This window comes from Ceratosolen solmsi, unplaced genomic scaffold (genome assembly GCF_000503995.2).
Source record: "Ceratosolen solmsi marchali unplaced genomic scaffold, CerSol_1.0 scaffold43, whole genome shotgun sequence".
Taxonomy (NCBI): domain Eukaryota; kingdom Metazoa; phylum Arthropoda; class Insecta; order Hymenoptera; family Agaonidae; genus Ceratosolen; species Ceratosolen solmsi.
The window spans coordinates 1,927,239-1,939,621 of record NW_011948431.1 but is presented as its reverse complement, the minus strand read 5'-3'; the positions used below and the strand labels follow the sequence as shown (position 1 = coordinate 1,939,621).

Sequence of the window (12,383 nt, the reverse complement as noted above, 5' to 3'; positions counted from 1 at the left end):
TTTCGCGTCCGACGACGAGTTTCTTCCTGGTGCGTGTGGTACGATGTACCATCCGCGACTCGCCTAAACAACGCGACGCGCCACGGGAACTAAAAATTTTGACCTTAACAATTTTCCGGAATCGCTAGATATTTTACGTGGCTTTATTATTGGCTCGCGCGGGAAATGGACGAGCGAGCTACGCGCCTCGTAAAACTATGGCCTTATCAAAATATTTAACGCTGTCGCGCATAAGTACAAGCGATTCGCAAAACACATTGATTTAACGCTAAAACTCCATATTAGGCGAAGATTCCCCGAAACTCACAGCATCTTCGTCAACATTTCCACGAGCCTGATATTTCATTATGTATACATTGTTCCTTCGCGTCGTCTCCATTCTCTCTCTCTCTCTCTCTCTCTCTCTCTCTCTCTTCTTCACCCCAAATACCGTCTCCTCATTCGCCTCCCCCCTCCCCGCCCAGCTACTAAAGCTCTGCCTCGCCACCTCACCACTCCACTATCTAGGTCATCGATAATACTAAGGGATAAATTATAGGATAAAGGACATCCGAGTGCCGAGCAGTCAAACATCTCCGTTATCATCGTCTCGCTTTTCCTCGTTGGCTGTCTATCGAACCATTTCAAGTCACTCGCTTTTTTCTCCGATAGGTCGATCTAAGCTCTCATTTTTTATTCTTTTACCCGTAGATGAGTGGTTTTGTGTTTGACGCCATCCAGCTTCGATACCAAAACGCGTTAATTATCATTAGGTGGATTCGCGCGACGAGGGAGGCTGGATTGTCTCAATCGCGGTCGTTAGTCTCGTTTAGCCGGATTGCATTGCGTTTCCATTAAGGGGAGCTTATTAAAGTAGCAACGAGCCCTTCTTAGCCTTCGGATAAATTCGTAAAGGTGCATTAACGCTCGTCCAGACAAATGGATGGGAACGGGCATTTTCGATTTCCCAAGGCGTGTCTCAAGCGTCTCTGGCAACCACCACTGCCTCCTTGCCATGGAAAAGCTCGCGAGAGTGTAACGGGGCGTAAAAATGATCGATTCTCGAGAGAGAGGTTCGCGTAAATTTCACCGCTCAGCACCGGCACTCGCCGACTCGGTTAGGACACACCCAACTCCCGTTTTATCGGCCCGACACACTTATCTACGTCTGTCGGATAGTTCGTTTGATTTATTTTGCTGGGAGTCGGCGTCAAGCGGCGTCAGGCAACGGCAAGCAAACGGCAAGCAAACGGCAAGCAAACGGCAAGCAAACGGCAAACAGCGGCATCTCGGACTATCCAAGATAGCGAGATGGGAGAAAGTTTTTGCGAGAGTCGAGCTTTATTGTCGGTGACTTTTCACAGTTATGGCTATGGACGCGTACATTCGGCGCGAAAAGAGGCCAAACCGAGATTTTATATTACCGCTAGCGTACTAATATTGGCATTTGAATTGTTCGTATCTGAGGGAGAGTGCGATGTCGCTAATTATTTGCTTGCTTAACGAACTTGTTTTTATTTTTGTCATTTATGTGCGTATGTGGGAACGCGCGCGCGCGCGCGCTTGTTTGCCGCGAGTTTTGCTGAAGCTCGCCTAGCCTCCGCTATGCCGTACGAATAATATTCCAAGGTAAAGAAAAATATTTTTGGGCAATTGTCTAGCCACGAATGTCTCATGATCGCGAGCAAAAGAACCATTTGCCCATGACGTAACGATTATGTCAAGCGGAATTAGCACTCGCGACGATTGTCTGCACTGTTCCGATTAATTCGTCAAAAAACAATTGAAATATTTATGTTTTGTTTTGTTTTCAAGACAATTACTGGCGAGGTATTACTGGGAAGGTGGCGATGAACTTCGTGTCATAAATATCATTAACAAGGACCATACGAACGCTCGCGATCAATAAGAAGTGGAGGGACGAATTCCAAAGGGCGAACGAATGAAGCTTCAATAAGCGGATGAACTTTTTAATTGTGCCATGTATCGACGCGCGGGCACTTTTGATTATGACGCATCGATATAATTAGTCGAGTATCTCGTGATTGACTTGGAGGAACGCGAGATAAATAAAAACAGTCTCGCGCGGCCTTTCTTCCTGCCGATTAATTGGGATGGTCTTATGCGCACTATGATTACGCCATTAAAAATTGCCGAATCGATCCAAATGTCGTTAATTATGCGATTCTCTCTCTCTCTCTCTCTCTCTCTCTCTCTCTCTCTCTATCTATCTCTATCTCGCACACACGCACGCACGCACGCACGCACGCACGCACACACGCTCATTGAAACTCTCATTTAAACATACGCGCGAGCTCGCGGTTTCTCTCTTTTTTCTTTTTTACCCGCGAATTAAACAACGATGCTTTGATTCAAATTTCGAATTCAAGTCGATGTTGTAAAGGTTGCCGCGTTAGTGCTAATCGATGATTTAGGCCGTGACATGTACGTATTTGCATATTGTGGGCATTAAACTTTCGCGTCGTTGATTTACGGTATTCGCCCAAGGCTTTTAAACAAACTGTCCTTTCCGTTTTCCCAGCCGGGAAAGCACGAGAGTTGTCTCTAGTTTTTGTGCCCGAGCGGCATGCGTCGCTTTGCTGAAAAATTACGATAAAAAGAGAGGCGAGCGAAGAGGTGCATTGACTCCCGGCCACTTCCCCGGCTCTTTTAACCTTATAACAAAGATATTTCCGTCGCGGGAGATACTCGCCTTCGCGGAAAACCAGCCACGCAACAACGGCCATTCTCCCCGAGATTTTACGAGCGGACTTGTATTTCCTGATTTTTCCGGCCGAAGGTGCCTTTCCACGGCGAGCTATCACTTTTTACAGTTACGCGCACATTCGAGAGGTCGAAAAGTTTCTCGCCTCAACTTCCGCGGTCCCTGGTCCCCTCTGCGCAATTCTAGCGAATACCAGACCCGCGTCCATTATCAAGTCGTCGGACGCTCGCAGCATTATGAACAAAAAACAAATACAAACAAAACAAAACAAAAAACAAAAAAAAACAAAAAAAAAATTACTACGTTGGTGTTAGTCTATGGATCCTTTGGCGCTACCGGCCAATCGGCCGATCCAATCATTGCATTGCCGATTTCATTGACCATGACAAAAGCCATAGGGATAATAGCCGTCGATACGCAACAGGCAAATGACGCAAATGTCGCTAATCCCTTTCCTTCCACAAGTGTTATTTCCGACAATTTTAAGAGCAGCCGTAAGACAGTCGCGAACGACCATATTGATTGGTGGACCATTTCGATTGGTTCGATATAGAAGAGTTTGGCGGTTCTGAAAAACGTACACACAGCTCGCATTATCAAAAATTATGAGAAATATGGAATGGCTTTAAAAACTCGTAGGGCATGCATGCAGTTCACTAATATCGATCAAAGTTGACGCTTCAACCTGTTTTGCGCGCTGTGCACTCGAACGCAAGGAATTTCCTTCTGCCACGACTGAAGCACGATTTTTCCAATCAAGCGCGAAACTACTTTACCAACAGAGCCACCTACCCGCTCGCATTCCGGCGCACTTGTACAGTTATCGTGATTAAGTTTAATGTAATTTTAAAACGCGTCGAATGAGAGAATCTTCGAAATCGCTGGGGTGGCACAATGCGTGCGTAACGAAGACGCAAGAGTATGAAAAAAAAACAAAAAAAAAAACAAAAAAAAACAACAATAAAGAATATGAGACTCCGGCTAAGAAGCAACGCGACATTAATGGCACTCGAAGCTGCCCCTTAATTACGTTTTACCGTTGCCCGAAGAGCTCCCCCTTGTTTCTTAAGCTGTCTTTCTCTTGCCTCCTCTCTCTCTCTCTCTCTCTCTCTCTATCTATCTATCTATCTATCTATCTCTATCTATCTCTATCTATCTATCTATCTATCTATCTCTATCTATCTCTATCTATCTATCTATCTATCTATCTCTATCTATCTCTATCTATCTATCTATCTATCTATCTCTATCTATCTCTATCTATCTATCTATCTATCTATCTCTATCTATCTCTATCTATCTATCTATCTCTATCTATCTATCTATCTCTATCTATCTATCTATCTATCTATATATCTGTCTATCTCTCTCCGATAAACCAGAAGAGCGCAAGCGAATTTTCCACAGCGGCACACCGACCGATCAATCGAGCTCAGCCACTAATTGCGCACTCTGGACGAGACGAGACGAGCCAACCTTTTTGCGCTCGGACGTGATTTTGGGGTGGGGAACGCAAGGGGGAGACCGATTCTTAAGGTCACGTTGCACTTTATTTCTCTCATGGAGGAGTCCTCCTTTTTTCAATGTCATTGTCATACTCGAATGAAATTATTATTTGCAGCGAATCGTTGTTGGAAATTGTTTTCGAAATGGGACGAAATGGGAATCGCCGTGATTTATTCCTATTTAACAGTTTGAACAATCAGACTAGCGACGCGGCTAGTCGTATTATTTATCACATTGATCCCACAAGCCCCTAATTTCGGATCGAATAATAGATTCAATCGGCCCGTCGGGTTATCCAATTGCAATATTAACGCGCGAACTCGCTTACGTGGACGAGACATCGAGGTCATCTAAATTAATCGTTTAAAGGTCACTGATTATTGTGTGCCAAATGATTATGGCCAATAATTAATCATTCGAGTTCATCATTGTTTACGCTGAGCGTCCAATCGATGAATTTTGGAATTCATAAAAGTTTCTTCGTTTATTTGTTTGTTATTTTTATTTTGTCCGACCAGCGGCGCAAAGAACTCCTTAAACGAAGAACGTCGCTGCGATTGGCTCGGAAAATCAATGGAAAAGCCGAAGAAATAAAGAAATCGGCGGAGGAATAAATAAGGTCGGCTTGCGAAATGACATGTGACATAAGGCTACGCGGGTCTCGTGGAAGGCGAAAGGCGCCGACATTTAATTCCACGACAGACATAACGGCAGAAACGTCGATACTCGGTTATCGAGCGACGGACGCGTCTTAAGGCCAATCAAAGATTTACTCGCCGTCTTCCTCGTCTTTACCGCCAAGGAGATTCAATCGGAGTGCGTTCGTAGAACCTCGAACTGGGCTTCTTTCCATCTCTGCTCGATTATTTTACAATAATGGCGGCATCGGGACTGGGATGATTCGTCGTAACCATTGGCTCGTTTGCTAGATCAGGCGGCATTATAAGATCGCAACTAGTTCATTCGTTAAGTTCCTTTATTAATGAGGCTATGATTGCGCGGGTCGTGGCTAATTTCGCAGCGTTTTTTTTTCTCTCGCTCGGCTACATTGTATCTGGATTAGCGAGCGCGATTATTTTTATTGGAGTTTCCTTTCGGTGCAATTAGCCTGGGCTTTTTGTTGCGATACCGACTGCTGTTGAAGTAATTGGTCGAGCAGCTTCCGACATTACTTTTTAAAGTCTATTTATTGTATTTATTGGTGGCCTTAGTTCGCAAACCTCAACGATCAATATTTCAATTCGTACGTCTGCTAATGTATGTCCGTGAATTATGCTCTTACCCTTCCTTATCATCTTTCGTAAATATTTTATCCACTATTCAGTTGGCTGGCCAGCTCGCAAATTCCCGAATGCGAAGAGCATTATAGGCCAACGGACAATGGAAATTTTTCGCGTATCAAATAATCGCGTTTAACGTAATAGACGACGACACTCTGTAACGACGATTTAAGGAAAGCCGAGGGAGTGACCGCTACATTCCGTCCGTAATTTGTCAATTAAACAAGGCACGGGCTTTGTTAGATTTATTACCCTCTAACGATAGTGCTCTAACACATTGTATTCCGTTAATCAAAGGCTCTCGAGCAACATAACCTTCGCCCTATCCCAATAACCGATCCCAGGAATTTCCACGCACGTTTGGCACATGATCGATTTGTAAGCCGCGCTCCGGCGTATTATCCATCGGCGTTGGCGTGGATGAAGGAGACGCTGAAAAGCTCGCGGGTCGGGTAAGATTTACGATAACGTAATCGCCTCATTGAATGAAGCGGCGGCATCGGCGACTCGGCCATAACTCTAATCGACCAACCGCGGCCCCTCGCATACCAACCAGCGCCGACTAATGTCCAAATTGATCATTGAAGGCGTTAGTCCGCGGACTGTGTTGATGCGTGGCCTTGGTCGGCTCTGCTCTCCTGACTCGGAGCCGCCGTAAGTCATTCGCGCGTTCGGGGCCCGACAGCATCATCCTCTCCTCTGCGAGACCTGGGAGCCCCAGTATATCGTGCATTATATTTAATAGAGTGGCGCAAGCGACTGGCTTATCGCGCGAGATGCCAGTCGCGAGGACTCGACGCTCGAATTACTTGCTATGCAGGACGCTCGGGACGTACTCGGGCCACTCGCGCCACTCGCGCCACTCGCGCTTTAATGAACGGCCAGGAAGGAGTGACGACGACGGGATTGACGAAGGACGAACGCACACGAGCGCACACGAACAAAGAGAGAGAGAGAGAGAGAGAGAGAGAGAGAGAGAGAGAGAGAGAGAGAGGATGTCTGTAATATAAATCGGGAAGAGGTACGGTCGTGGCTTTGGCAACATTTTAACTTATAATGGTATTGAATTATTAAGATTGCTCGAGACAATGTGCTGCTCTCGTTTAAGAAAATCGATATTCTTAAGCTAGACAACGACGATGAAATGACGCTTCATTAAACGAGCGCTCGCGATACTTTTTATTTTCCTTCGAGAAGGAAACGGTGCGCCCACCTCCTTTCAAAATCCAACGAAACCAACGCAAGAGCACGTGTCCTAGCGTTTCGACTCCCAATGCTAAAACTGTCTGTAATATCCGGCGAAAGAGCAATTATTTTTTCACTCGATGTCGAGTTTCCCTTTATTGCGCATCGCCGAGGTGCCAGTTGAAGCGGTGGCACGTTGAAGTCGACGGGCAGCGATGAGATGAGCGTGCGCGCGTCTGCGTACTAGAGCCAGAGAGAGAGATAGATAGATAGATAGATAGAGAGAGAGAGAGAGAGAGAGAGAGAGAGAGAGAGAGAGCGAGAGAGAGAGAGAAAGAGAGAGAGAGAGAGAACGCCCGAAAATTGCATCACTGATAATTCACGGGCATTAACGGTAGTAGGCGCGCGGGACTATCAATTGCACTGAAATTCCAGAGGGTCGGAGTAAAGATGGATATTTTTCATCATCCAATTAATCCTAATTAATTAAAAGACTTTTGATATTTTCAATTTGTTCGAAGGAATTCAATTCCTTCATTCAATTGAAACACGTTAATAATTGATCAACGAATTGACGACTTAATGATACTTTAATCAATATCTTTATCATCAGTTGGAAGCGGCTGCTCGACAAAAAATATGGTTTAATAGATAATTCTTAAATATTTGAAATTAATCGCACATCGTTATCTCGATTTTCTTTGCTTCCCTTTGCTTCCCCTTACGATGCATCAATATTGGCGTTTTTTTTTCTCGATAGGCGCGAGTCTGTCTCTACGCAGCAGCAGTCTGCCATATCCAAGGGATCACCACATCCACGAAATTCTCAATCCCACTAACTCTCTACGCTCCTCGAATACGATGTGTAGGTGAAAATATGGCAGCGACCGTGGCGGCGGGCCGTTCTCACGCGAGCGCCGGTGCGCATCGGGCCAGTCCGAGGCTAAACGATCACGAAGTTATGGAGCGCGGCACGTATGGCGCGAGGTATTGGTCCTCCGGCGGTTCGAGGAACCTAAAACGGGAAGGCTACAAAAAGGAATAGGGGCCGGGCGCGCGTAACGAGGCGAGCGAAAAATTATCCCCACGAGCGTCTCGTGGAAGCGCATGCGCGACCTCGATCTCCTTTATGGGTGCGCGCGTGCGTGGTGCCCCATGGAGGATGTAAATGCACCGCCGACGCCGACGACGACGCCATCGCCGCCTGATTTACGTCCCGGGCCTCGAGCTCGAATTTGATGAAATCCGATGCCGTGGTCCGACATCTACCCCCCGCCCCCGCCCCCCCCCCCTCTCCCCGGCCATCCATCCCGCCTCTTTCTTCTCTTCCTCCTCCTCCTCCTCCTCCTCCTCCTCCCATGCCCCTTAGTAGTCGTTCGCGTTATTATTCCCGGAGCTCGCGCGGTCCTTCGCCCTTAGCGAGTAGTCCCGCGAGGTTCCGCACGATTGCGCATCCGAGTCTGGCATCGCGGTGTCGTCGTCGGGGCACCTCCCGTCCCCAGGTAGGTCCTCTCGGCGAAGAAACTCGAGACGGTGGCGAAGGGACGGAAGCAGAGGGCAGGTGCGGGAGGGACGGGCCGTTGGTAGCGCGTAAAATTGCCTCGCCTAAAGATCCTTGGGTCTCCACGGCGCTCGGGAACGCGCACGTAATCCGAGCTCTTGTTCCTCGTTCGGGAGGGTCGTGGCGGATGCACGGGACTTTCTGATTTTTCGATCGTTGGTCGGCTCGATTATGGGATTCCGCCTGTTGCCACGAGATTGACGTCCTAGCAATGTCCGTCGGATATTGCTATCGCGCACTTAATGTACAAAGTCGATCGTACATCCACTACGGCTGGACGTGGTTAAACCAAAAGGGCCCTGCCCTTTATCCATTTGAGCAAAGCTCACGGATTGCTCGAGCGTTATATTGCGTGTGGCAGACGGTGGGGTGGGGTGAAGAACGAGGAGGCGAATATCGAAAGGCCGTATGAGGCGAGAGCGAGAAAAAAAATAGAATCGCTTTACGCGTGCCAGAGGTAGTTGTGCGCTACTTTATATATTATACCGTGGGTCCGCGTCTTGCCGGTACTGAGGCAGGATAGCATAATAATGAAAATCGCCGGCGTCCGGCCAAGTGGAAACCTGGAGATGGACATCCTCGTGGATAGGGGAGCCCGGCGAAATTTGCGGAATTGTGTATTAAGCGCGTCCATTAGCCCCGATTGGCGAATAGAGCGCGAGAAATGCGACGGAGCGCTGTCATGATTTTGGCGTTGAATGGAGAGAGATAGATAGATAGAGAGAGAGAGAGAGAGAGAGAGAGAGAGAGAGAGAGAGAGAGAGAGAGAAAGATGTAGCCTCGAAAGTTTCATTGGCCCTTCGCTATGGCTCTCTATGGATTAATTAGATGATTGTCTTTGCGTGGGTTGTTTAGTGTTGGTTTAGTTATTAGTCGGTGACTCGTAATGCTTAAATACTGGATGCTACGTACTTTGAGAGACTCTAAACGTTAAGTTGTCAAGCAGCTTGTAGAATATCTTGTACCGATAGAGACTGACGGACGCTCAATTATTCCGATTGCTTTCGATAATTTGTTTGCGCAAAGTGAGAATCGACGAGGCTGTAGTCGCCGAGACGAACATTTCGCGGTGGCCGCGGAATATTATTATTTGCCGCCTATTTGTAGTTAAATGGCTTTGTAGTAATAGCAAATTCGAGCGATTTAGAGTGATTTTGAAATGAAAAATCCCTAATTGACGGCGAGCATGGGAAGGGGACGACGACTCGTATCGAAACTGAGTCGCCGTAAAAGCAGAGACAAGACGTAATTGTTTTAGAAGCAAGTGCGCGTAAGTACCGTTGACAGCGTAGTGCGCAAAAAGTCGTCAGCGCTTCTACAATCGTTTGAAATCCAGTTAACATCAATCAGAAACGCGACTTTGTCATTCGCGGTATTTCCGTTCCATTTAATACTCATGCCGTTTGAAAATTTTATCAATCGATGATTCTCAATTACTCAATTATTTAGGTCGATTATCGGAATTTTTATTCGCTAAAGAAATATTCTCCTGTCTGTCTCGAAAGATGGGAGACATTTTATTTAACGTCTCCTCCTATTCTCATACACTTCGCACGAGCCAAAAATCTAATATACAATTTACAATTGGGATCGCTAATCACATTACGATCCAAGGGTTCCACCAACTATTTATGTACATTCTGTATAAATCCCCCCACCCCCATCTCCCCTCGTCTACTCGTGTCATGATAAAGTTAATTTATGCAATAGATCCTGCCTGCGTAAGCTTGCAATGAAGCCAATAAAGATCGAGACGATTCCTTGGAAGCCGTGATCGCCTTTAATCCTAGCGCTCGCCTAATTGCTCACGGTTCCTTCCCTTCGCGAGGGTGCAATTGTACGTATCGATCGACTGGCTGCAATTAGCACCAGGTGACATCCGTCGTCGGATCAATTACCGAGGACTGCCCAATTAGCGATAATTGGCGCGGTCAAGACGACATAACCTCACGAGGACTAACGGTTCGCGCATGCGATCGCTCTCGACGTCTGTTTTCGGGGTCGAAAAAAAAAAAAATATATATCGAAACGCCAGCTCGGGGATCTCCTGCCCCACGATTGTTGTTGACGTTGAACCGCAAAGTCCATTTGGTTTTAGCGTTTTATCCCTTCGGATGGTACGTCATCGTCCAATGTGAGAAAATGCACTTTTCACAGCGTCAGATACACATGCGCGTGAAAGTCTGCATCGGCAGCTGTTTGTTCATTCTTCTATTTATCTGGTCGGGGGGTGGGATGGAGGAGGAGAGTTCTTTCAAACTATCTTATATATATATTGCTTTCACCCATAAGTTTTGTGCTTTTTTTTCTTTTTTTATTTTTTCTTTTTTTTTTTTTTTTTTTTTTTTTTTTTTTTTTTTTTTTTTTTTTTTTTAATAATAATACGACGGAGAAAATACGAGCTCCTACTTTTATTATAATTTCATTTGCTAAAAAAGAGCGGTGGTTCCTTAACAAGATACTAATTTGCTTTATTTTATTACCGCTCTTTGCGATAATATGCATGGTCGATCCATCAATTAAGGATATTGACATGGAAAGTACGAGTTTGTGTGTGCTTATGGTGGACTCGAAATGCCAAGATTTATTCGCCACTGAGAGCGCCCGCGTTATAAGATTATGTGCATATATATATATATATATATATATATATGGCCTTTGTTCATAAACTTATTGTAAGAAAATGTTGCACTTACCGTCTAATCATAATTTAATTATTTACGTTGGAAGTTTTGAACTTTGCAATCATTTATAATTTTAAGCCTTACAATGGCCCAGATTCGCCATAATACTAAGCTATAATAATTAGGTCCTCGATGGGTGTGCAATAAAATGATCGTCTCCTTTTTCTTCTTCAGGCTTCACCGGCACGCAGTGCGAAATAAACATAGACGAGTGCGCGGCGAACCCCTGCCTCAACAACGGCATCTGCACCGACCTGATAAACGGCTTCAAATGCAAATGCGCGGACGGCTTTGCGGGCATCCACTGCCAAATCAACATCGACGACTGCGCCTCCTCGCCATGCCGCAACGGCGGCACCTGCCACGACTCGATCGCCCGCTACACCTGCGAGTGCCCACCGGGTTTCACCGGCGCCTCCTGCGAGACCAACATCAACGACTGCCAATCCAATCCCTGCCACAGCGGCATCTGCATCGATGGCGAGAACTCCTTCACCTGCAACTGCATACCCGGCTTCACGGGCAACCTCTGCCAGATGCAGATCGACGAGTGCGAGAGTAGCCCTTGTAAATTCGGTGGCAGGTGCGAGGACAAGATCAACGGCTACCAGTGCATCTGCAGCCCGGGCACCTCCGGCAACGACTGCGAGATCAACGTGAACGAGTGCTACAGCAATCCCTGCATGAACGGCGCCACGTGCGCCGACGGCATCAATAGGTGAGCCTCTATTCGCGCGACCTCGATAATCTCGATAATGCCGATAATCCCGGTAATCCCGATAGCCCCGATAATGGTCCAATGGCTCATGAAAGCCAATCGATTCATCCCACTAAACTGACGAATTTTTCCGACGCGACAGGTACTCCTGCGTGTGCGTACCCGGCTTCACGGGCCCCCACTGCGACACGGACATCAACGAGTGCGCCTCGAATCCCTGCGCTAACGACGGACACTGCATCGACCTCGTCAACGGGTTCAGGTGCGAGTGTCCCCGGGGCTACTATGACGCCCGATGCCTCAGCGACGTCGACGAGTGCGCCTCGAGCCCGTGCATTAACAGCGGCTCCTGCGAGGACGGCGTCAACCAGTTCATCTGCCACTGCCTGCCCGGCTACGGTGGCAAGCGCTGCGAGGTCGACATCGACGAGTGCGGCTCGAACCCCTGCCAGCACGGGGGTATCTGCAAGGACAGGCTCGACGGATACAGCTGCCAGTGCCTGCCAGGCTACGCGGGCGTCAATTGCGAGACCAACATCGACGACTGCGCCAACAGCCCCTGCCAGAACGGGGGCTCCTGCATCGACCTCGTCAACGACTACAAATGCGTCTGCGAGCTGCCCCACACGGGCCGCAACTGCGAGAACAAACTCGACCCCTGCTCGCCCAACAAGTGAGTACACTCCCGCGCACTTTCTCTGCTCCCTCCCCCCCCCCCCCACCCCCCCCCCCCCCCCCCCCCCCC

At 47.5% G+C, this 12,383-nt stretch overlaps 1 protein-coding gene across 1 annotated transcript in view; it reads left to right on the top strand.

The window, feature by feature from the left end:
* The window catches only part of N (neurogenic locus Notch protein), a 370,307-nt gene that overhangs the window by 349,895 nt on the left and 8,029 nt on the right, over nucleotides 1-12,383 (top strand). Inside the window, exons 9-10 of the mRNA XM_011502136.1 lie at nucleotides 11,095-11,638; nucleotides 11,781-12,311. Of these exons, the coding sequence (XP_011500438.1) occupies nucleotides 11,095-11,638; nucleotides 11,781-12,311 (1,075 nt within the window). The remainder of the gene's footprint in view (nucleotides 1-11,094; nucleotides 11,639-11,780; nucleotides 12,312-12,383) is intronic.